This window comes from Microtus oregoni, unplaced genomic scaffold (assembly GCF_018167655.1).
Source record: "Microtus oregoni isolate MIOR12 unplaced genomic scaffold, Mior012 000014F_ref0000157, whole genome shotgun sequence".
In the NCBI taxonomy this organism is placed as follows: Eukaryota; Metazoa; Chordata; class Mammalia; order Rodentia; family Cricetidae; genus Microtus; species Microtus oregoni.
The window spans coordinates 43,267,448-43,294,850 of record NW_024543073.1 but is presented as its reverse complement, the minus strand read 5'-3'; the positions used below and the strand labels follow the sequence as shown (position 1 = coordinate 43,294,850).

The 27,403-nt window shown below is 37.5% G+C and overlaps 1 protein-coding gene across 1 annotated transcript in view; it reads left to right on the top strand.

Moving 5' to 3' along the window:
- Positions 1 to 27,403, top strand: part of Iqcm (IQ motif containing M) — a 415,125-nt gene that overhangs the window by 109,634 nt on the left and 278,088 nt on the right. The window contains exon 6 of the mRNA XM_041663710.1: positions 5,828 to 5,943. Coding sequence (XP_041519644.1) covers positions 5,828 to 5,943 — 116 coding nt within the window. The remainder of the gene's footprint in view (positions 1 to 5,827; positions 5,944 to 27,403) is intronic.

Here is a 27,403-nt window from a genome sequence, read left to right as displayed (position 1 = left end):
ATAGCTATATTTTCTAGTGTGATACCTACATACTGGAGGAAAAAATACATGGCCGTCTCAACTGCACAAGTCTGTCTGGTGGGTAAACAGGATAAAATATTTGAAAATGCTCCGAATTCTTCTTTCTAAGTAAGTTGTGTAGTGTTAGTTCCATATGGGGAGTTCATTGCTGGTCAGAAAGGTCCCCTACTTTGCCCATATAGTTTAATTTTGTGAGACTAATTCTATATCCTTTTGAGTTTTTCTTTTATATTTTCTGGTTTTAGTATGTAGTAATTGTATAGATTAATGGGTTTCATTAAAACTTTAACACATAGGCACACCACACACACAGGCACCACACACACAGAGGCACCACACACACAGGCACCACACACACACACACACAAAGGCACTACACACACTCACACAGAGGCACGACACACACACAGAGGCACCGCACACACACACAGAGGCACCACACACACACAGAGGCACCACACACACACAGAGGCACCACACACACACAGAGGCACCACACACACACACACACACAGAGGCACCACACACACAGAGGTACCACACACACACACAGAGGCATCACACACACACAGAGGCACCACACACACACAGAGTCACCACACACACACACACACAGAGGCACCACACACACACAGAGGTACCGCACACACACACAGAGGCACAACACACACACAGAGGCACCACACACATACACAGGCACAACACACACAGGCACCACACACACACAGAGGCACCACACACACACACTCACACAGGCACCACATAGCCGATTGTATTTAACATGAGGATCCATACACTTTTTTCTTAAACAACACAATATCACTCTTCTTTATGATTGACTAAAACTCAATTGTGCACACTCCACATTTTATTTATCATTTATCTGTTGATTGGCACCTATACTGATTCTATAACCTAGCTGTTATGATTAATACAACAATAAAGGTGCTTGTAGGCTGGGGGTGGTGGCGCACTCCTTTAATCCCAGCACTTGGGAGCCAGAGGCAGGTGGATCTCTGTGAGTTTGAGGCCAGTCTGATCTACAAGAGCTAGTTCTGGGACAGGCTCCAAAGCTACAGAGAAACTCTGTCTTGGGAAAAAAAGAGGTGTGGTGTGGGAGAATTGTCTGTATTCTGTCAATCATGTTATAAATAAACGCTAATTGGCCAGGCAGGAAGTATAGGTGGGAAAACCAGACAGGAAGTAGAAATGATACAATGAGAACAAGAGAATTCTGGGAAGGAGGAAGTTGATCCCTCCCACTCCTGCCCAGAACACTGAAGCAGCAGGATGTGATCTGCTCCACTGAAAAAAAGGTACTGAGCCACATGGCTAACATAGATCAGAAAAATGGGTTAATCAATATGTGAGAGTTAGTCAGTGAGAGTCTAGATCTAATTAATCAGCTTATAATTTATAGAGACCTATGTGTGATTTTCTTTGGGGCTAAACAGCTGGGGGTACCCAGTGGGACAAAAACCACCCCAACAAGCAGGACTGGCCCTTCATGTTACAGAGGTCGTTGTATAAGTATCTCTGTAATAAGCTGATTTTGTTTCTTTTGGAAATATACCATAAGTATTTTCACTATATCATAAAAAAGTCTATTTTAATTATGTGAAGAATATCCATATTGAGTTCCATCCCGACTGGGGCTATTTACTTTTCTGCCAGGAGTGGATCGTCCTCATCTGACCTGGCATCTTTAGCATCACTTCTCATTTTCGGTTTTCTTCATGATGGCCATTCTAACGGGAATAAGATGGGAAATCTATGTAGTTTGGATTTTCATATTTCTCAAGATTCTAGACATTTTTTCATGTATCTATTGGCCTGTTGCCCTTCCTTTGAAGTGTCTTTTCAGATAATTTGTCCATTTATTGAGTTTATTATTATTCCTTTGGTTCTTATTTTTTGCTTCTTTATACATTCTGGATATTAAATAAATAACTGTTGGAAGAGTATCCAGGTAAGATTTCTCTCCCATTCTGTCGACTGTCATTTAATTCTGTTGTTTTCTATACTGTACAGAAGCTTTTAAGTTTAATACAAACCCAATTGTCATTTGTATGGGGGACATAGGAGTGATTTGTATGGGGGACATAGGAGTCTGCTTGCATTCTTCTGCAAGTGTGTGTACAGTTTTCCAAGTACCATTTGTCGAGGAGGCTTTTATGCAATGTATGTTTCTGGCACCTTTGTCAAGAATCAGATGGCTGTAGCTGTGAGCTGAGGCCAAATTTGACTTGCCAGTGTTTATATAGCTATTTTACTCACATTGCTAATGAGCCAGAAACACGGGCCCGATTCAAGTAAGATATTGTTCTGGCCCCAGAAAAGTTTGCGAATTGAAATCAGAGACTGGAAAAGAGGTTTGTAGTTCTTTGCAAAAGGGGTTCTCAAACTTTTTGACTTTTAACCTCCCTTTGCCTAGAAAATCTTTATGAGCCCCAAAGTATAGAGATCTACAAATCAGGCATACAAATCAGCAGTTTACTTACAAATCAAGAAAAAGTTTGTTTTAAAACACTTCTTTGGTATACATGTAACTTTACCATTAAAGATTAAGGCGAATTTGCATAATAATGACATAAATGTGCTTGTTTACTTTATAAAAAGAATTAAATCTTAGCTGAATATGTGAAACTATGACATAGACTACCTTAATCTCTTTTCAGAGTTTAGATATTTCTATATCCAGCAATGCTGAAAATGTTGCATCTCATAAACTGTAATGCAGAACTACAGTATGTTTAGGGCCATGTCAGAAGTTGTTGGCAGTCTTTCCCACTCCCAAGCTTAATGTATATATATATATAGAAAAATGATGCTCAAGCCAGCAACTCAAGCATTACTTTTTTTTATTTTTATTTTTCCATTCAATTATTTACACTTCCTTCCCTCCTCCCAAACCCCTCCCGCTCACCCACACCCCTTCCTCCCTCTTCCACCCTGCTTGAGAGAGGGCAGGGAACCCTGCCCTGTGGGAAGTCTAAGGACCTCCCCCTTACATCCATCCAGGCCTAGGGAGCTGTGCATCCATATAGACTAGGGTCCCAAAAAGCCAGAACATGCCATAAAAGCAAGTCCCAGTGCCTTTATCAAAGCCTTCTCAGTCAGCCCCCATTGTCAGCCACAATCAGAGAGTCCGGTTTGATCACATGCTCATTCAGACCCAGTCCAGCTGGATTTGGTGAGCTCCCATTAGATCAGGCACACTGCCTCAGTTGGTGGACTAACCCCTTGCAGTGCTAACTTCCTTGCTCCTTCTGCCTTTCAACTGGACCTTGGGAGCTCAGTCTGTTGCTCTGATGAGGGTCTCTGTCTCACTCTCCATCCATCACCAGACGAAGATTAACTTTTGCCTGGAAATCTTGTTTGCTTCCAATTTCCAGGAGGATCTATATATGTTTTTCTTTGGGTTCACCTTCTTATTTGGCTTCTCTGGGCCTCTGTAAAGCAAAGGACACTGTCATTAAGACAAAAAGGCATCCTACTGAATGGGAGAAGATCTTCACAAACCCCACATCAGACAAAAGTCTGATCTCCAAAATATATAAAGAACTCAAGAAACCAGACTTTAAAATTCTAATTAACCCAATTAAAAAATGGGGCACTGAACTGAACAGAAAATTCTCAACAAAAGAAGTTCAAATGGCCAAGAGACACTTAAGGTCATGTTCAACTCCCTTAGTGATCAGGGAAATGCAAATCAAAACAACTTTGAGATACCATCTTACACCTGTCAGAATGGCTAAAATCGAAAACACCAATGATAGCCTTTGCTGGAGAGGATGTGGAATAAGGGGAACATTCATGGATTGCTGGTGGGAATGCAAACTTGTACAACCACTGTGGAAATCAGTGTGGTGGCTTCTCAGGAAATTCAGAATCAACCTACCTCAAACAATACCTTTAAAAATCAAATTCTAATACACATGACTTTCATGCTGAGGAATGAAGTATGCTTTTGCAGTCAAGAAAAGAAAAGTTTGTTTGTATAAGTAAAAGAACTGCAATTCATAGTGTCCAGTCACCTGGAATCTGAGCTGGCCTTTCCTGCAGCATTTGTTGGCACTGTTTGTCATGGAGGCATTTGAAACCTAAAGTGTCTGCAGGACCAAACCTGTAGTGAAGGTGCACAGCGCAACATGGACGTTGACTGCGAATTAATTTTAGATTGTCACACATTCTAAACTCTTTACTGTCGCCATTTTCTTTGCTGTCACACAGATTCAAGTATTCAATCTCATGGGTCGCCTTGCATAATTTAAGAAGCTGGGCACTAGACATAAACAAACACTCATTGAAAGGGGGTGGAAGAGGAAATGTGGGATATTGCTTTGAGTTAAAAAAGTTTCACAGGAAGCAGAAGAGATGGCTCGGTGTTGAGAGCACTGGTTGTTCTTCCAAAAGATCTGGTTTGATTTCCAGCACCCACATGATGGCTGCCAATCATTTGTAACTCCGTTCCTGGGAATCTGACACTCTCTTCTGGCACCCATGGGCTACGAATGCACATGATGCACAGGCATACAGAGACAGAAAACACCTATACAAATAAATACATAAATAAATATTCAAAGAAGAAAGTGTGAGGACTTGCCAAACCTCTAATATGTCCTGTGCAATCCTGCATCTTCCAAGGGCTTATAAAAGCCCCAATTAAAGTAAAAGGTACAAGACCTTGTCCTGGCCAACACCTTTTGTTCTTTTAATCTAACCAGTTTTCTTTAAGCTGCTTTTTATTGAAATTTGCTTTCACTAAAAAATTCTTTGTTCATATTGAATCAGGAATAACATATATGATTTATTGTCTTCCCTTTTTAAAGAGATTTTAAACTTTTTGATAGAGATTAGAGACTCTTTTGGCCAAATAGACAATCCTATTTTAAAAAAATGTGCATGTGTAATATGATATATGCAACAACATTTGCCCTTTTATGATTTAAATTTACATTTTTGCCTCCCTATAAGACATTCAGCCTTTGATTCTCTAAATAAACTGAGAAGTAACTAAATAAAACAATTATTTCTGAAGTCTCAAAATTCTTGTGTAATACATCATAGATGACTATTGAACTGACATTTTCAGAAGAGAACTTATGAGTAAATATTAGGAAAATAAGAAATCCAATACCACGTGGCTTATTTGAATGACAACATTGAACTAATTGTTTTCTTTTAAAAATAATAGGTAATTGTGAGAAACAAATCATCAGGTGGTTTTTAAATTTCCCCGTCATTTATTTAGAGACAAGATTGTGGCAGAAATCCCAAGGAAGAACTGAGAGCCTCTGCTGTCTGGCCATTTCCTCTCTCAGTAATATTCACCTTGGCACTGGTCATAGATTCATTTATGTTGCAGTTTTAAGACTTAGTCCTTAATAATAATTCTCTGGACTTTCTTTTGATGTGTTTGCTTTCTTATTCTGTGTTCTTTTCCCTTTGCTTTGTCCATGTGCCATTCACAAATAGAATTTTGCTTTAAGTTTTCTTTTTAAAGATGAAGTCAGCGTTCTTGGGAGAAATAAGTGATGGAAATGAACCCACTAGCCTTCTGATGGGCACACTGCATGCAATAAAAACACGAAGCTGTACTGGAAGGAGCCAATTAATTCAAGTCTTTCTCTAGGCAATGCCATCGCTTCTTCATCTCTCTCTGATGAGATGACAAGATATGATTTTAACACAGAAAAGTGAGCCCATAAAAATGATTTGCTTTCCTCTTTGTATCATGAAGCAATATGATCAGTGTGTGCTCTCCTTAGATAAATATTACTTTAACCTCTATGCATATTTCTAGCAGACAGGATGTTTTATGACTGGAGAAGCATTGCATCCATGAGGTCCTCCCATTTGCCTCACGAGTCTGTTCAGAGCCTATCCGGATCATCCGGGATATTTAAGGATTATTATATGGTAAGTGTTTTAAAGTATAGTTGTAGAGTTTGCTTGCTAATTGTTTTCCCAACAAAATATTGGGAGAATTTTGATTTAAAAAATGAAATTTTACCGCGGACCTATTTTATTCCTAAACTCTTCATCAAGTCCATCACTTTAGCCAACTATGCAGGTTCATGCCTTGCACCACTGAGGCCGAAACAGGAAAATGGCCATGAATTTGAGGCCAGCCTAGTGATCAGTTTTGAGATACTGTCTCAAAATCAAAAGCAACCTAACACATACACTCAAAAATATTTTTCCCCAGAAGTAAAGACTGAACACTTTTATCATGTTTTGTGTAAAATTTACTAATTACCTTGACCCATAATATATGGATTATATTTTATTAGAAAAGCACTTAGCCAAAGGGTCTTCACATGGTTTGTTCTACATGTGGTTGCATGGCTACTGTTTTTTTTTTAAATTTATTTATTTATTAAAGATTTCTGCCTCCTCCCCGCCACCGCCTCCCATTTCCCTCCCCCTCCCCCGATCAAGTCCCCCTCCCTCATCAGCTCGAAGAGCAATCAGGGTTCCCTGCCCTGTGGGAAATCCAAGGACCACCCACCTCCATCCAAGTCTAATAAGGTGAGCATCCAAACTGCCTAGGCTCCCCCAAAGCCAGTACGTGCAGTAGGATCAAACACCCATTGCCATTGTTCTTGAGTTCTCAGTAGTCCTCATTTTCCGCTATGTTCAGCAAGTCTAGCCATAAATAAAGGACATTGAGCCTATAATTTGCGATCCTAGAGAAGCTAAATAAGAAGGTGAATCCAAAGACAAAGATGTAGGCATCCTCCTGAATATTAACCTTCATCAGGCAATGAAAGGAGACAGAGACAGAGACCCACATTGGAGCACCGGACTGAAATCTCAAGGTCCAAATCAGGAGCAGAAGGAGAGAGAGCATGAGCAAGGAACTCAGGACCGCGAGGGGTGTACCCACACACTGAGACAATGGGGATGTTCTATCGGGAACCCACTAAGGCCAGCTGGCCTGGGTCTGAAAAAGCATGGGATAAAACCGGACTTGCTGAACACAGCCGACGGCTACTGTTTTTTAAATTACATCACAAAGTTAGAAACTGAAGATGGTGCCATCTGTTTGAAGTGTAATAATTGAAGGACTGAGAAAACCCAAATGCAGTTTCATGACTCCCCACTCATGGCTTTTAGAATGAAGGCTCTAATTTAGAGCATGTGGCTCTCCCATCTGACAGTCTGGGTCTTCACTTTGGGTTTTTCTACTAGAGCCAGTCTTTGGATGCTGCTCTGTGAATACCACAGGAAATTCAAGTTTGAATATCTTTAGCACCAACTATTTAAAAGAGATCACAGAATAAGAACCCCATGTCTCAAAGAGTCAGCGTATTTATCTTATGCTTCTTACTGAATCTACCCTGTGTATGAACAGGCATGAACCATCTCTTATCCTTTGTCTTTTTATGTCAGTGGTTTATTTTTCTTGACTTTCCATTTGGTATCATAGAAAATATGACATTGAATGGTGCTATGTTGATTAAACATCAAACGTTAATTCTTCTCACTGTTCTGGGGCTTAGAAGTTGGCCATCAGGTGGCTGATAGGCCTATTTCCTCTGCAGTGCGAACTTACTGAGGTTGTAGACATGGTTGCTGTAGACAAATTAGCACTATGAGAGATGCTTCAGTCCTTAATGTGCTTACGACATACATAGTCATGACAACCCAAGTTTGGACATTCAACACCCATATAAAAGCCAGACATGCTGGTGTGTGTCTGTAACCCCAGCACTGGAAAGTGAGGGACAGGGAAGTGGAGTCTGGTGGCTAGCTACTCTAGCAAGTCAGTGAGCTCTGAGTTCAGTGAGAGATAATAGATAATGACTGAGGTAGACACCCACAGCCTGTGTCCCCACACACATGTGCGTACACATGTACCTGTAAGCACACTTATACACAGGAACACACGCATATACATCCCCCTTAATACACAGAGAGTACTTTTCTATCCTACAAAACAATAACATTCCATGTGGAGATAAAATAACAGGTTCTAAGTTGATTTCTTGTATTAAATAATTAAAATCATTACAAAATTGTCTTATTTAATTAAAAATGTACATTTTACAGTGCCCTCTTTTAACTATTCTTCAGACTTGGACTGTACACGATCACACTCATACTTCTCTGTTATTGCTACTACTGTACAGAGACAAGGACAGTAAAACTCAGCTTTTTATTTTGTTGTGGGGACAAGTGAATATAGCGTATTTTGCTTTGAAATAGTCTGTAGAAGTATTTCAATCCCTTGGCATTCCAAATTAAATAATCATCTACAAATATGCTGGGTCATATCACTGCAATACTGGAGTATGTGTGATACATGGGCTTCAAAGTGGGTGTGCCTGCTGCAAATTGACTGCTTTATTAACTTTACTTGACTTGAGAAAGTCACTGTTGTTGTGCTTCCTTTAGGTTATGAGAACATTATGTCTTTTCAAGGTAAAATGTTTCTATGAAACATAGTTTGTAATTTAATAATTAGAAGTATTTAATTTTGTAATTTAATAATTAGAAGCATTTAATTCTAATTTAATAATTCAAAAATGATGTACCTCATTTGTACTTGATGGCTGACTATATTAGCAGTATAGTAGACTATCCAATTGTTTTAAACAATGACACATGGATTCCTAAAACTTCTTTGTAAAGTATAAATAAGGCCCTGTATCCTAGAGGAATGCCTAGATGGGTTATATCTTATAGCCTCTGAAAAAATAGAGACAATTATAGCCTTCATTATCTTGAAAGGTAATATTATCTAAGGTAAGTGAAACCTGTGGATATAATACCTCATGCAAACATAAAAATGTAAAGTTATTTTATAATCAAGTGTGCAAGACCACTGTTTTTAATCCCCCCCTCTTCAGTTTCATCTTATAACTCTGAGAATTCATGGAGCAGTCTTAGAGAGTATGGGCCTGGGTACTATGGTTATAATAGACAAAGCAAAGCAAACTTTTGGTGTTTATCAGCAGAGATATGATGTTTAATATATGTATCTACAGCATTGTTTCTATTGTATGAGTGTTTTCCTATATGTATATACATACCACTTTAGTAGTCAATGGTATTATCAAGTCCAGAAAAGGACTGTGTGTCCCCCAAAACAGGAGTTACATGTAGTTGTGAGCTGCCATGTGGGTGATGAAAATTGAAATGGATTTCTCTGCAAGTGCAGCATATGCTCTAACCACTAAGGCATCTCTCCATCTCCAAACTTTTCCTTCAAGATGGTAATAATTAACACAAAAGCTGATCATGAGAAACAGAAGACAGTGAGGGAACATGCCTTTCATTCCCGCAAGATTCAACCAAGGAGACTTGGTTGATTTGCTGATTCCGCAATTGCAGTAAATAGCTCTAGGGTTAAGAAAGCTTTCCCTGAAAGGAAATGTTTTATGTTGTGATGTCTTAGAATGATGGAACAGGAGTGACCCTTGCCTATATGCCTTCAAAGAAAGATATCATGAATGAAGACAAGACATACACATGGCCATTATAGAGTAACTATCTAGCAACTCCATGTCCTAGGGACAGGAAGAAACCCATTGTTGAAAAATCATCCCTGACATTAACTTGGAAGGAGAGGATTAGAAGAAAATGGGACTTGATCTTATAATTGATTGCATTAGAATTTTTTACTATTAATATTTTAATGCATGTACACATGTATACACGGTGTATGTGGAGGCCAGAGATCAACACTGTATCTAGACGTCACCATTTGAATAAATTATCTAGACAGTAAGCCCAGGGATGCTCCTGGCTCTGCCTCCTCAGCACTGAGATTACATGGTGCCACACCCATATTTTACACAGATGCCAAGGATTGAATCAGGTCTTCATTATGCACAGCAAACATTTTACCCACTGAGCCATCTTCCCAACCCTCTGTTTTCTATTTTAAGAAGGAATGTTGTGCCTTCTAGACTTGGATTTCCAACCATCCCATTCAGTCTCTCTAGGTGAGCCTATGTGGGAGAGGAGAAACTGGCATGGGAAGTCCTTGTGTATATGTGTTCCTTTTTTTAGTTAATGGATAAATAAGCTGCATTTGGCCAATGGCTTAAAAGAATATAGCCAGGCTGGAAAAGATATATAGAAAGAACAGTCAGAGTCAGAGAAAAGGCATGTAGCCATTGTTAGACATAGACACACTGGAAACTTGCTGATAAGCCACAATCACGTGGCGATACACAGATGAATAGAAATGGTTTAATTCAAGATATAAGAGTTAGCCAGAAATACACTTAAGTTATTGACGAAGTAGGATTGCAATTAATACAGATTTCTGTGTGATTATTTTGAGTCAGGGCAGTCAGGAAATGAACTGGCAGCCTCTGCCAACAATTGGCATGCCACTATGTACATCTAAATTCATGTAAAACCTGAGAGAGCTTGGAAAGAAATTCTAGGCACATACAATAAAACAAAGTTTAGCCTCATTTTTTTTCTTTAGATGGGCTCTGTCTGCTGGCAGGGAGCAGGGGTGTTGTGGCTCCTTTAAGAGAGGTCTTACTGATTCAGTGGTAACAAAAAAAAAGCAAAAACAAAAACAAAAATCATGTTGCTTCAAAATGGCGACTTCCAGGTCCATGCTGCCAACACAAACTCGGGCTCCTTCAGGAGGCCAAGCATTTGAATGGATTTGTAGGCAGTATGCTACAAGTTACTTGGTAGCCGCATGAATCACCTGGATACCAGAGTTGAGGTGGTGAGTATAGCTCCCACCTGGCAGTCTCAGAGTCAGTGAATGGACCTCCACCATGTTGAGCTGGGCAGAGCCAATAGGCAGGATGGTGGAGTAGGTCCTAGCCACACCTGCTTAGCATGAAAATAAAAGGTGCTTCTGGTCAGAAAATAAGTACAGATATGCATCAATAAAGGAAAATCCAGATGGAAAAGACCTCTAAATAGGTCACAGTTTTTGATCAATGTACATAGGCTTGGGAGAGAGAAGAAAAAGAATATAGACAGTTATAAAAAAAAAAGTAAATGGTTTTAAAAAGTAAAACGAAGTCTTTAAAAAGAGTACAGGTAGACATAGATTAAAATAATTAAAAAATAAGCCATGCAAAGATGGAATATACACAGAGAGTTTGGATTATGTATATCATTGTGTTTTATTTGAATTTTTTGACTGGCAAAGAACTAAGTACAGAGATTTCTGCTAAGCTAAACCAACATATATGTTTTAAAGATATCTTGACATCAAATTTGGGTCTAAGAATATTCTGCTTTGGAAAAGATGATCTACTTTTGTTTCCACAAATGATGAAAACCTGTGGATTCCTTTCAGACTAATGAGGTTTGATGAATCAAGTTCCCCCAAATATCACCATGAACACCCCAAAATTACTTCATCTAACCAAAAAAAAAAAAAAAGCAGGAAGCAGTTTGGAGAGAACTACGTCCAAGTTCCCAAATAGTGTTTTAAATATTTGCTTACATTTAAAGGGGTATGCTATAAAGATGAATACTTTGTATTGGCATAGATCTTGGTTTATTGATACAAATTGAAGGTTAATTTTGTTAAGGTTAATATTGTATATTTCTGCTCTTGATTAAGATATTGTGTTTTTGCAGCTCATTTAAAAATGTACTGTATAATTAAAAATACAGGCTAGTAGATTGTCAATAATAATCAAGCTTGTAGCCATGTTAGTTAGGTTTTATAGATATATAGATGTAGTTATGAGGTTGCTAGTTAGTTCCTAGCCATTTAACCTTGAAATAATCACACAGAAACTATATTAATTAAATCACTGCTTGGCCTATTAGCATTAGCTTCTTCTTGACTAACTCTTACATCTTAATTAATCCCATCTTCATTAATCTGTGCATCACTACAAGGTCGTGGCCTACCAGTAAAGTTTCAGCACATCTGTCTCCGGTGGCAGGTCCATGGCTACTCTCTGACTCTGCCCTTCTTTCTCCCAGTATTCAGTTTAGTTTTCCCCACCTCACTCTGTTCCACTATAGCTTGCTATAGGCCCAAAGCAGTTCCTTTATTAACCAATGATATTTCCAGCATACAGAGAAAAATCCCACATCACCTCCTCTTTTTTGTTAAAAAAAAAGAAGGCTTTATCTTGAACATAATAAAATTATATATAATAAACAGTTATCAAGCAATAATTAGAGTTACAATATTTATATCTATTTTGTCTTTTATCATGACTAAGGAAAACTATAATTATAACTACAAATTCTTCAACTCCATTGAAGACCCCAGAAGGATATAATATTACCTAAGTAAACAGGAAGTACATTATAAGCAACTTCCAAAACTCAAGAAATGACAAAGACATCTCACTGCCTAGATAGTCACCCAAAGTTTTTCTGTACCATTGGAGCATTCATCTTCAGCCTACAGGCCCCTAGTGTCCAGCAGACTCTTTTATTAAGCAGGAAATTTCAAAGACAGTTCTGTCTATATTGCCAGCTTGTCAGTCATTTTCTTCTGTGTCCTGCAGAATGTCTCGCAGACTCTTTCATGAAGCGGGGACCCTGAGGAATCGTCTCACCTTTAGGCAAGTTCAGTAGTCATTTCTCTACAGGTCTTGCATGTCCAGTTTATGAAGCAGTTCAGGCAAGAGCAATTTCTTGCCAAAATTGATAACCAACTCCATAAGGAGACTCTTCAATGCCCATCTTCCTCTTGAAGTAATTGGTGCAGCCAGGAGCATTGTCATGTAAAATCCTAAATACTTTGGTGCACGCCTATAATCCCAGCACTCGGGAGGCAGAGGCAGGCAGATCTCTGTGAGTTCGAGACCAGCCTGGTCTACAAGAGCTAGTTCCAGGACAGGCTCCAAAACCACAGAGAAACCCTGTCTCGAAAAACCAAAAAAAAAAAAAAAATAAATAAATAAAAATAAAAAAAAATAAAAATAAAATACTTTAAATGCCATATTTTGTAGTCTTTGAAAGATTTGAAGAATTCCTATCTAACTGAAATATATCTCTGTACATCTAGAAAATCTAACATGACTACAAGCTTGACTATTATAGATGACTCTTTATTTACCTATATTTCTCAATTATATATTACATTTTAAAATGAGCTGCACAATCACAACACCTTAATCAAGAGGAAAAATATATATACACAATATAATAAAATTGACTTTAAATTTATATCAATAAGCCAATAATTATAACAATGCAAATATCTATAGCATATCCCCCTTTAAATGTAAAGAAACATTTATAAGCAATGTTTGGGAATATGGGCTTAGTTCTTCTCTAAAATTCTTCTTGCTTTTTATTGGACAAAGTAATTTTTTGAGGGTGTTCAAGGGAACCTTTCAAGGGCTCTTGGTCCATCAACCATATTAGTTTGGAAACAATCCACAGGTTATCATCCTCTTGGAAACAAAAGAAGAACCTCTTTTCCAGAGCAACATATCCTTAGACACAAATTCTGAAGTCAAGATACCTTTATTATATACATGCTGGTTTAGCTTAGTAGCCCATACAATGAAATGTCTCTCTGTTCTTAGCTCCTTCCCAGTCAAAAAATTCAAAGAAAACACAATAATCTACATAATCCAGATCCTCTGTGTGTATTCCATCTTTACGTGGCATTCTTTCTTTACTCCTTTTAATCTTTGACTCTCTGTATTCTGTCTCTTAAAATACTTTACCTTTTTAAAAAAATAAAAACATTTACTACTTTTTACAACTGTCTATATTCTCTTTCTTTTCTCTCCCAACCCTAAGTACATTTATTTAACACTAACATTTATAGGTCATTTAAAAAAAATCTGAATCTGTCTTTATTGTGTATCTGTAATTATTTTCTGACCAGAAGTGCTTCTTAAAATGCTAAACCCTCCTTATGAATTTAAGCTGCAGCATTACTAGGGTATATGCGGTGATTTCTGCTTGCTCCACATAGTCAAACATGGTGGAAGTCTGTTCACCACCTCTGCAAGTTGTGTACATTGCCCCAGTTCCAAATATGCAGCCAGTCTATACAGAGACTTTTTAAGCAGTTTGTAACATGCTGCTTAAAAACCCCATTTAAATACTTGGACTCCTGAGAGAGCTTGAGGTCATGCTGGCAGCATGGCCCAGAAACCCAGCATTTCAAAGCACTACAGCCTTTTCCTGCTATCACTGAGTCAGGAATACCTCTCCTCAAGGAGCTGTGGCACACTGTCAGCAAACAGTAAGAAACTGTGTTAATCTCTGTATTTTTGTGTTTAGAATTTCTTTTCAAGTCCTCTCAGGTTTTAAGTGGATTTCCACTTAGCCCTGAAATAATCACACAGAAACTGTATTAATTAAATTACTGCTTGGAACACTAGCTCTAGTTTCTTATTGGCTAACTCGTACATCTTAATTAAACACATATACATTAATCTGTGCATCCATGGCTTCTTTCTGACTCTGCCCTTTTTTTCTTCCAGCATTCAGTTTAGTTTTCTCTGACTAGCTCTGTTCCCCTATAGCTTGCCCAAAGCAATTCCTTTATTAACCAATGATATTCACCACATACAGAGGGAATCCCACATTATATAGAAATATAATTCATTTAAGTATTCTTCAATCTATCAGAGATCTTCAGAATATGGCATTTAAAATGTTTTAAGAACTTTGAACTTCTCATGACAATGAGACACATCTGTTCCTGGCAGCACCAGTTGCTTCAAGAGGATGATGGGCATCAAAGAAGTTCCTATGAAGTTTGTTAGCCATTTTGACAAGAAACTGCTTGTCTAGACTGCTTGATGTTATGCTATATAAACTGGACATGCAAGACCCACAGAAAATGACTGCTAAACTTGCCTAAGGTGAGACAGTCCTTCAGGATTCCTGCTTAAAATGAGTCTGCCAGACATTCTGCAGGACACAGAAGAAAGTAACTGAAAAACTGCCAATATGTGTGGAACTGTCTTTGAAATTTGCTGTTTCATAGGAAAGTCTGCCAGATACTATAGGCCTGTAGGCTGAAGATGGATGCTCCAACCATACAAGAAGTTTGGGTGACTTTCCAGGCAGTAAGATGTCTCTGTCAATGCTAGAGTTTTGGGAGTTGCTTAAAATGTACTTACTGTTTACTTAGGTAATATTATATCCTTCTAGGGTCTTTGGTGGAGTTGAAGAATAGATAGTTATAATTACAGTTTTCCTTAGTTATGATAAAAGATAAAGTAGATATGAATATTGTAACTCTAATTATTGCTTGATAACTGTTTTGTTATATGTAATTTTACTATGTTAAAGTTAAACCTTTCCTTTTTATTTAAATAGAAAAAGGGAAATGGTGTGCAAAGTCCTTCTGTATATATGTTGCTTTTATTGGTTAATGAATAAAGAAGCTGCTTTTGACCAATGGCTTGACAGAATATACCGAGGGTAGAAAAGATATATGGAGAGAGTAGGTGGAGTCTGAGAGAATCAATGTAGTTGTCACCAGAGACAGGTGTGCCAGAACCTTGTCAATAAGCCATAGTCATGTGGTGATACACAGATTAATAGAAATGGGTTAATTTAAGATATGTGTTAACCAGAAATCTTCTTAAGCTATTGGCCAAACAGTATTGCAATTAATACAGATTGCTGTGTGATTATTTTGAGTCAGGGCAGTCAATGTTTGCCATGTTGCCCATAATCTTTATGTTCAGTTAGCTATTGCACACCATCTGTCTCCCTTTTCCTCCATTCTCACCCTGTCTCTCCCTCTTTCTTACTCTTGCTTTTCACACGCAGGCACATATTTGAGAATAGGTCACTGTTGTTATGACCCCGACCCCTCCATCCTCCCATATATGCTTTGACCAGGGCATTCAGTAGCTTCTTCATTTTTGTTGATGCCCTTCCCCCTCCCATCCCCCACTGTCCCACTGTCTGCTTTCCTGTTCCTGTCAGTGGTTCAGGGATGTTGATGCAGTTCCACACTCTGTGTGGTTTAGATATTGCTCTGCCAAACATGGCAGAAGTTTCCCTGGATTTCCTGCAGCCTCTTTTTATTTGGTAACACTTGATTGACACTGTGTAGTGGAACTAATGGGACATACCTTAGGGTGTATGACTGTGGGAACATCACCATTGCTCCTTTTTGTCTTCCACTCTAGGTCTGCTGGGAACAACAACCATTCACCTAGACTTATTTATGAACTAGCAGCCTCTGCCAACAAGAAACAAAAAGACTTACTATTCTTTTTATTTTATTAAAATACAGCTTCCTCTCACAAACAAAAAACTCATTGATTTTGTTGAAACAGACTTTCTTTTTAGAAATGCAAAAAGAAATTTTAAACTCAAGTTGTTCATATCAAATAAATTTTGACCGCAACATGGATATTCACAGACAAAATTTCTTCTAGTTTTCTTTGGGAAATGTTTTAGAGGCTTTCAATAAAAATGAGTATTGCAAGAATCTAAAATTTTTTAAAATTTTAACTTGGAAATCTTAATGCATATTTATGTTGGTGGAAGGAGCTTGTTTGTTTCCAGCTGCTAAGCCCCAAAATAGTCACACAGAAACTTTATTATTTGTAATACTGTTTGGACAATAGTTAAGTGTATTGCTAGCTAGCTCTTATATCTTTGGTTAACGTATTTCTATTAATCTGTTTATTGCCACATGACTGTGACTTCCTGGCAAGGTTCCAGTATGTCTGTCTGTGGTGGCAGCTACATGGTTTCTTTGACTCTGCCTTATTTCTCCCTACATTCAATCCAGTTTTCTCCACCTAGCTCTGTTATGCCCTATCACAGGCCAAGGAAACTTCTTATTTATTAACCAATAAAAGTAACACATATACAGAAAGATCTTTCATACCATATTTGTAATTTTTTACATATATATATATTGTAAGAAGACCATGAATATTTCACTTAAATGAAGTTTCTTATTAATAAAAATTGCAAATATACTTTAAACACAATATTTTTATTCTTTTGAGAATTTAAATCATTTATACAATGTATTTTGGTGGCATTTATCTCCTCCTCGAACTTCTTCATAATTTTTGCCACGTCCACAGTCACCCAATTTCATAATCATTCTCAGCTCCCCTCCCCCCCACATACATAGCAAGTTCAGTTTGTGTTGACAGACTATTCCTGGACCTGATGCCTGCCCCAGAGAATGATTAGTGTACCAGCTAGGAGTGGAGCTTCATGCCTACCACCCCTTCTTCTGCTGGGAATTCCTCTGGCTTGAACTTGTGCAAGTCTGTACATGAGGTCACAATGAGTGAGTTCATATGTAGGTTTTTCCTATCAGATGTAGGAAACACTGTTTTCTTGAGGTCATCTGCTACCTCTGGCTCTTTCAACCTTTCTAACTTTTCTCCCACATAGATCCCAGAGGTGTCAAGAGAGGTTTGTGGCAAAGACTTGCACACTTATGGCTGAGTGCTCCAAACTCACTTGGCACATTGTTCAGCTGTGGTCCTCTGTGTTATTTGTAATCAACAAAGAAGATTCGCTAATGAGGGTTGAGCAAGGCACACATCTAATGTCAAGAAGTCATTTAACCTCTGAGTCTACTTAGTGGAATAATAGTAATAGATTTTCCCTCGGAACCCATGAACTATCTACCTATCCTCAGATTCTTGGTCTCCTTGACAGTGTCAGGAATGAGTTCGTTCTCATGGTTTGGACCTTAAATCCAATAAAACATGTGTCTGTTTACTCCTATAACATTCATGCCGCTATGTACCAGTAGGCATGTAATGCCACAAATTTGTACGCTTAAGAAAAAGGATTCCTGAGTTTAAGGGCAGACTGACTTGCAGGGCAGCATGAACTAGTAAGTGAGATCCTTTATGGTATTACAGGAGTGAGCTGGACATTGAACTAAAATCTTAGTATATGATTCCTACTTTTTCATTATAAAAGTTCATTGGAGTTTTACTTTATGGAGTCTTTCCAAATCAGTTTATTTTCTGTGAAAACTAATACATCCAACCATATTTCTCAATTATAATTGACCTGTTGTTCTGAAATGCCCTCCGATGATAAATACATTAAGGAGTGCGAGGCTCCTGGGTGTTAGTAATGTCGTTGGCGGTGTTTCTACTCATGTGGCTGCCAATCAAATTAAGGCATAATTCTTATTGTGTGGATAATCTGGATGTGGTTGTTTCCAGCATTGGGATGAAGGCATTGGAAGCTGTGTACAGAGAAAATTTGAGCAGTTGTTAGGTGAAGGAAAGGAACAGGCTGTGTATGCCCTTGGGAATCCCTGCCTCCCCCTACCTCCTGGGAAGCTAGGTACACTTGTTCTCTAGTAAAGGAACATTAACTAAATTTCTTAAAAAGTAATGAAATAGAACAAACTATACAAAGGCAGCCAAAAAAGGCAAACATCTGTTACTGAGCATGCCTCACTTGACTTCCTCTTAATGTTCTTAGGAATAAATTTATGAACTAGAAAGGGTTTAGCACTAATTAACTTGTTTTTATCAAACAAAATGCACAAGACATGGATTTTGAATATGAATGAAAATTCCAGTAGTAATAGTGAGTAGATAAAGCACTGGCAGCCAGGGAGAAGGCTGCAGGCTTTTTATATATGGCTGTGAGCTGTGTACTGATTTAAATGGTTATGATTTACTTTTTATAATGGTCAAAAAAACAGCCATGAATAAAATTGAAATAAAAAGTTGTGTATTCAATGAACAATGGATGGATTAGGAAAAGACCTTCCTTCAGTCATGCACCTGCAGGTTCCTGAGATGTCAGAGTAATTTGGAATTATCAAGGTTTGTAGCACCAACAGCCACATCATAGTAAATGTGGCTTTCGGTAGATACACGTAAGTCTGCACATAAAAAACTTCAGGCCAAAAGCTTTCAAAAATTCAGAAATTTTGGGTTTTGGAAGGGTCTAAAGTAAGTGGCTCAGAAAATTTGTGTCATTTGTGCTCCAGTTTGCTGGATTGCATGAGGATATTCTCCATGGGGAGTGGGACAGAGGCCAACACAATGGCCTGGGGTGACTGGAGCAGACAAAAATTATATGATATAAGTTTTGTTCTCATAGGTAATAATGAAATTTTTTTCTGAGCTTTTCAAAATTTAGTTTTAGATGAGAAAATGTTTACTCATTTATAGATATAGTGGCAAAAGGAGCTGATAGGGTATGGGGAAAATGACATAAACACCACATATGAACATACATATACATAGACATGCACATATATACCCCTGCATATATATATATACACATGTACACACACATATATATATACATATTCCCTCCGCATATACACACATCTGCACACACATGAATACATGGACATACACAAATATATACATAACCCTCACATGCATTCACACATGTACACACGCATACACATACATACATACATATATGCACATATACTTCTTGCATTTATATACACGTGTGCGCATGTATTATGTATACATACACATATGTAACACCCACATACGTACACATAGTACACACATAGGCCCACATGCATACACATATACATATGTACTAAATACACACATGCACACATACATATGCATACATATAACAAGCATGATACATACACACAATTATATAGACATATGCGCAAACCAACATATATATGGAGGGCTCACACACATAAATGTATATACATACAAACATATACATATACAGACATGTACCCACATATATACATTATGCACACGTATACACACCAACAGACATACACATATATGCAAGCACATGAAACATCAACAATGAAAAGCACAACTAAGATAATATTACTAAGAAGAAGAAAAGGAGAAAAATTTGTTTTAAGGATGTCAAAAGTATTTTCTGAAAACACTGTTTTTCTATACTGACTAAAAAGGTTTAAATGCTTCTGAATGTTTGCCATCTGAAGGGCACTTTCTCTCATTCCTCTTACGTGAAGGTAGCAGGTGTTCTTATGTCAGGTGGTTCCTTCTTGGCCACTCTTCCCCTTTTCTGACATCATCTATTACGCATTAGAGTGTCTTGGGCTTAGCATGAAGCCTGCTGTTGGAACTCTCACATCTGATCCGGAAGCACAAATTCACATCCTTGACTCTTAGAGAATCCTAATAGCAAAGAAGAGGTCACAGTGAGACCCAGCTGGAAGTAGAGGAGCTTCATTTGTTATGGGGTCTTCAAGGCATAGAGGTGGCACTCGAAAGTAGTGCTTAGGTTACAGGACTCAGTCTCTGTGAGGGATTCCAGAGTTATTCTTGTATCAGTTATGAAGGATACTTTTTTTTGTTTGTTTTTCAAGACAAGGTTTCTCTGTGTAGCTGTGACCGTCCTGGAACTCGCTCTGTAGACCAGGCTGGCCTTAAACTCAGAGATCCACCTGCCTCTGCCCTAGAAGTGCTCAGATTAGATTCACATGGCATGAAAGGTAACTGTTAACTTAAATTCATTCAAGGGTTTGTTGAGCCAAAAATAAGGGCTGTGTTTGTTATAATAATGCTTTATAGCTGTTTTTATTTAAAAAATACTTTCTATCTTTCATAGAAATATGCTTTATTTTCTGATGGAAACCAAAGCAACAACACTGTATTTAGAGATGGAATATAATTTTTTTTTATCAATACAGCATTTTAATAGAATGGGGCACACAATGCTTAGGATTAAGTTTTAGTGAATATTTCTTGTTTCTTAGAAGAAGAAATTGGTGTACCCTGCTCTATCTTATATTTTACTTTGTTATATATCATTTAAAAAGTATTGGTTTTGGAATTTTGAAGATATTCATTGTTTCAGTTCAGAAACAAATTCAGAAAAAATAAACAAATGAATAACTAACTAGATGTAGACAATCATATGTGAAATACCCGAGAGTACTATAGCTAGGTTACAGTAAGGGCTTGATAAGTAATAGCTATTATTAATGTTATTAATTTGTTGAAGAATTTAAGTCCTTTTGTAGAGAATTTAGCATGGCATATAAAAATATTTAGTATGGCATATGTAAGTAAAAACATCAGAGTAAAGGAGAAATTAATAGTCCCTTACATATACAGATTGACATTTTAATAAATGATAAATGTACCAGAAATTTTGCTGTGTATATATTTCATTATCAAATAAGAGATGATTTTATTATTGGTCACACATTCAAGTGATTTCCTAAAATGAAAGCAACCCAGAAGTTACAGATGTAGCTGATACTGAAGGTCCTGTGATATCCTATCTTATCAACGCACAAGGGCACACTTTGGTGAAAGCACTTTACAGGGTAGAAAGGCTAGTGGTGTGGAATGTGGTGAAGATGCTGTGAAAGCAGTATGCCACCCTGTAGTCATCTTTCTGTTGTTCTCTTTAAATAAATACATTTTAGGATATCTTAAAGACTGTAAAAATCTCCTTTTCAACTCTTCTACTCTCTGTGTGATCCATGTGTCCCCAGCACTGCTAGCGTATGGAAATTTATTATAAATATAGACTCTCTAATCCCAACCCCAGATTGTCTGAAGTAGAATATCTGTAGAGATTTACCAGCATTTTGGTGTTTGAGACACATTTTAAAAGATGATTTTCTGTGATGTTAGTTTTTGTGAGACTTGAGACAGTGTTGATGCACACAGGCTGAGGATCCTGACAAACACTGAAATGTACTGTTTGTTTGGTCAAAGTGAGACCCCAGCCCTCTGATACCCCTATATCCAAAAAGACTGGAATGTAATATTGAGTTGAAAGTGTGACCCCAGCCTGCCAAGTGCTTGGACTCCAATTCCCAGCCTTCCAAGCACTGACTCCTCCCTGGGGTGGGTCAGGACCACTCCCACAGGGTATTTAGGCTTGTGCCAGAAAAAGGAACATGTGGTTTTAGGTTTGAGTGTACGCTCTTTCTGTCGTACCCTTGCCATGCTCCCTCCGTTTATTAAACATGGACATTTAATTCAGTCTTATCTGGTTGAATTGGAGTTCTTTTTGTGGGCGAAGCGGCTCGTATTAAGATTTTTCTTAACACTATTCTGTTATGATTTAATTATATGGAGCATAAAAATTCATTTTCTTTTGAAAGTTGGTGAGTGAGGTTCTCTCTCATCAAATGTATTGAACCCCATGAAATATAATTATAGTGAGTGTCAAAGTTTGTCTGGAAAAAACGCTAGTTGCTTTGATATAGTCGAGTTTTCACTCATGGGTTTTTCTGGAGAGAGCCAAGAAGATGATGGATTCATCCAGGTAAACATGTCTTTGCCTTGGAAACAAATCCACAGCGATTTGTAAACATCTAAAATTTGAAGAACCCACTTTTAGATAATTTCCTAGCAATGTTCTCCAAAGTGATAACAAGTGCGCTAGGGCATCCTTTGCTCAGCCCATAGAATTTCCAGGTTGCAATTCCAGTGTGGCTAGGTCTGGAGACTTTTAAATGAGGTAAAGGTGGAAAAAGCAAAACTGATTAATACAGATCAATTTAAAACCTAACACAAACTCTATCACTGTCCTTTTGCATGACATTCTTATTTATTGTCATAAACAAACTTCGGTTAGAAAGGAAAGCTAAAGCTATTCCTTTTTGCCGATGAAAGAATTCTGTACCTAAAAATCCCCATGGGCTGCACCCCAAACCCTAGATAAATACTTCTAATAATGTATCAAGATGCAAAGTCAGCATACAAATATTGGTTGCTTTTATGTACAGCAAGAACAAACTTGCTGAGAAATAAACCAGGAAAAATATTCTTTACAGTACCTTCACCTTGTACAAAAATCAATGTCAAACTGGATCCCACACCTTAATTTAAAACTGGCATCACTGAAACTGCTAAAGAAAACATAGGGAAAAAACTTTAGGGCATAAGCAAGAGGCAAAAATTTCTGAATAAAACCACAATAGGAAAGAAAACAGAATGGACAGATGGGGTTGCATGAAATTAAAAAACCTTCTGTACAGCAAAAGAAACTGCCAACCAAATCAACAGTGTACAAAATAGGGGGAAATCTTTTCCAGTAAGACCTCAGGCCAGAGGTTAATATTAATATTTTAATGTACAAAGGGCTGCGGAAATGAAACATCAGGGGAACAAATCTGCCAATCAATAAATGAGCCGATGATCTGGGGAGAGTTGGTCAGAGGTGTGTTACTACTGCACAGTATGCTGTCTTTAGGGAGTGAAAATAAACGTATTTCAAGAAGCTAGGAGAAAGGATTTTGAATGTTACTTTCACTAATACCATCTAATCATGAATCCATCAAGGGACTAACTGTATTAATTAGGTAAGAGTCTTTAGAATCTTATTGTCTCATGTCCCTGGAAGTCCAGCGTAGACAGACTCAGAAATATTCCTTTTTAGTCTCTAGGTGTTTCTCAGTTCAACCAGGCTTATGATCAAAATTAACTCTCAGAAGCTTCCAGAGAGTCAGGCTCCAAACTCATAAATCACCACTTTGTTGCTTTTAACTAGAATGAAATTCTGTTGTTTTTCTTTCAGCTCAGTTACACATTAAAAATATAATTTAGTTTTATGTTTTTAGAGTTATTTTTGTATGGTGCTAGAATTTGTTATTACATTCTCTTTCCTAGAAATGGCAGCCCCCTTACATTTTTACAAAAAAATTATGTCCTTCAGAAGGACTTGGTTGGGAGCAGTCACCTCTCTTTCTCCCTTTCAACCTTTATGTCTAAGAGTTATGTTTAAAACCTGTGCTAGCAAGCTGTAGCTCAGTGGTAGAGTGATTGCCTGGTAATGCAAGACCCTAGGCTCAGACTCCAGAATGGGCACCATTAACAAGCAAAGGAAACATACTTAAAGGAGTAAATTCCTGCAGCTTTTGGTTCTTTAGGGAGGGTAAAGCGAGACTTTGCTGAGTCATCTGTATAATTGCCCCTGTTCTGCATGACAAATGACTCTCATAGAGTTACCAGCTTGCTCTTTGGCAATCCTGCTTTTCTGGAAAGATGCAAAAAGGAACCACTGCAGCTGGGACCACCTTTTGTATGGATGCTGATTTGGTTCTTTTTAGCAGGTTTTCTGTGGGACCATATGAGCTTGAATATTCTAGCTCACTGAAGGTGCTTGCATGCTTTCAAAGTTCTTCTGTTGTTTGTGTGTATCCTCGGATACTCATAACTTCAAGAGTGCAAAGAGAATAACATCCAAAAAAATCTCCCAAAATACATTTAGTGACTTTGGTTCTGCATGTGTGCCAATGATTGGCATTTCTTCCTGTTCAAGTCATTACCAATCAAGTCTCAGATTGGTAGTAATAGTGGCCTAAGAACTGCAGCTCATTGCTCCTCACAGTGCTAGGGGCATGGCTGGCTTCCACAGATCAAGCCCTGCTGTCAGTAGTCCAGCCTGGCAGGAAAGCATCTCAGTTGAGTTCACATGTTTTGATGTGTAACTCTTAACACCATATGTATATACTAGAAATGATCTCCTTTCACAGTTGCCTCTTTGAATATTGATTATTTTACCTTGAATGATATGTTTATATATCATGTTTTATATGTACTATGAGATTCTTTATGTCTTAGATAATACCTCTTTAACCACATTTGGGGGTGCTAGGGAATAGCATGTCAATTATAGAGTACCTTTTTATAGCAAATATATTTCAGAAATTCACAGCAGAAGAGTGAAATAGAAATCTGTCTAGCAGTAACATGTGAAATGAAAGGCTCGAGAAGTTCTATAGTTAATCAGTGTAAGAATTTAATTATTATTCTATGAGGATCTGTCAGAAAGGGGAAAAAAACAAATTTGGAAAGAGGATGGGGATTGATGGATTAGACAGCTGTTTTCCTGAAATGAAGCCTGAGGTGTAATAATATTGTGTAAATTCCAGAAGTGAGTCCCCAGTTAATTCTGATATTTGAGAGAATATGTGGAGGAGTCTGGGAAGTGATATGAGATAAATCATTCAGGTTGTTACAAAAAATTAGAGAATTGTAGCAGGGTGGTTTTATTAGTTTTCTTCTTCAGCCGAATGTTTGGAAACAGAAAAGCTGTTTCTAGGCAGAAAGGAGAAACTTGGGGAAGTTGGAAGAAGCAGGTGGCAGCTGGACAAAGGAGAAATATTTCAAGAGAAAATGGAGTTGAAATATCAAGACAGGATGAACTTGAGATTTGAATATAGACGTCTATAAAATACTAAAGTTTAGGGAGCAAACACTTTAAAACAAAACTGGCATTCACTTTGCAAAAAGCAAACCAAACCAAACAACGAATTCATAGGATGGATTAGAAGAAATGTCAGGTGACGTTTGACAGCAAAGATATTTCTAAACAGTGTTCTTACATTTTGGTATAAAAGCTGTGAACTTCATAACTTTGTGAGATATAAAGCAAATACAAGAAGAAAATAAAGTACTTTTACTAAGTGTTAAAAAAAAAAAGCCAAAACGAAACCTAAGATCTTTTCTAGCTGGGTGAGGAAGGAGGAAAAGGGAAGCAACGGAGAAAGTGAGTCCACTGAGCTTGCAGAAGAGGAAGAGGCTAAAACGGGAAGGTGTCCTGGGTGGGAGGTCTTCACATTGGACACTTCGTCATGGAACTTGCAGTTTGCTTAGCCTGCTAAGAAGAAAGTCAGAGAGCAAAGCATGATAGGGGTGTAAGTATCCTCATCTGAGCAGATGGTACCAAAAACAGTTCCTGTAAATGTATGGAACTCAAAGACTAAGTTTCATGAACCATTAGTAGTTTTGTAGCCATGAATACCTATCTTGGAGGCAACAGTAAAAAGCCTGACTTTGTGGTTTAGTATCACTTATTTGTTGCACATAAATTTAAAAATTAAAATATTACACTTGGAGTAGTTGTTTACTTTGAAAAAGATTGTATGATCCAGAGATTCTGAAGGTACCAATCTGTTTTCAAGGTTCTAATGTAACTGTAGAAAAAAGAATCTTAGTTCTTAGAAAAAAAATGCCATGAGAGAGCATGACCATATATAACCGAGATTGTATCTGAGAGAAATATAGCACAAAATGAAGCTCAGCTTTCTAACTAACAGCTATAATTTTAAACAAACACCCTATGTCTTAAAACTGAGTATACTTTGCAGCACAAATGTAACATCTTTACATTTCATCTTTATGTTGCCATTTATATTTTCTTAGAATTTATATAAGATACGTTTTGGCTTCAGTAAATGTGAAGAGAAAAGATGCATTTTCCATATGTGCATTTGCTGTATTATCACATACCACAAAAAACTTCCATTAACTGACTTCATTGATTCTGACAGAGACAACCACCACCACCCATGCTCCGTTCTTTTTTTACTCAAGTAGCAGAATGATTTCAAATTCTACACCCCTATCTTTTTCAAAAGCAATTTTGAAGTGATCGTCATGGAAAATTATAAAGTGAATAAAATGGATCAGCTTCACTTTTGGCTCACATTGGTTCATAGCTGTTGTTCAATTATCTTCTATATAGTCTTATCATTGATTAGTGCTACAGGAATGTATTATATGAAAGCTCTGCGTTAAACATTGTGTATAATCATTGAGTGTAATGCAGGCACTTTACACCAGGCTTGTTTTGAATGACATATGGAAGACATTTTTCAGTGAATATAAGTTGACTTATGTTACTGAACTGTTTTCCTGGGTGCTTTTATGTTAGTCTTCTAGGGCTATAGTAACAAAAACAACAATGATATGGAGTAATCAACAGAGTTAATTATCTCATAATTCTGGAGGCTGAAAGTCCAAGTTTAAGCTGTTAGCAAGAGGATTTCTTTCTCCTTAATTTGGCCTTGTATCATCAGAGGACCTTAATCTGGTGTGCCGTCCTCTTTGTTAAGTCCTAACTGGTTAGGGCCTCACCCGAGGCCCTCACACTTCTCTAGAAGCCTTTGCTAAAAATGTAAACACACTGTTGATTAGGACTTTGAGAATCTGAAGAGAATGAACTTCAGTCCATAAGTCTTTGACACCTAGGAATTTGATAACCAATTTTGAAAGACATACCAGGTAATATCAGGAAATATTCCATGCCAGGTAATATTGGAAAATATTTTACCCCAGGTAATTTCAGGAAATATTCCATACCAAATAATATTGGGAAATATTCTATGCCAGGTAATATCGGGAAATATTCCATACCAGGTAGTATCAGGAAATATTCCAAATACCAGGTAATATCAGGAAATATTCCATAATATTCTACTTACATTTCTCATTAACCTGATTTAAAGTTATCTTCATTTTTCACAGATGATTTTATTTTGTAAAATGTTACATCAGGTATTTTGTAAGGCACAGCCAAATAAATTCTTACCTGTATAAAAACACTTGCTCACTAGAATGATTAGCAGGAGTTATGTTTCTGAGTGTAAAAAGATACTGAAGATGATTTGGCAAATTAAGCATACCTACATATTTATAGGATATCTTTGGTTTATGATACATATTATGAATATAAATATATTTACATTACATATATTTTTATCCATATGAAAATATAAAAGAAT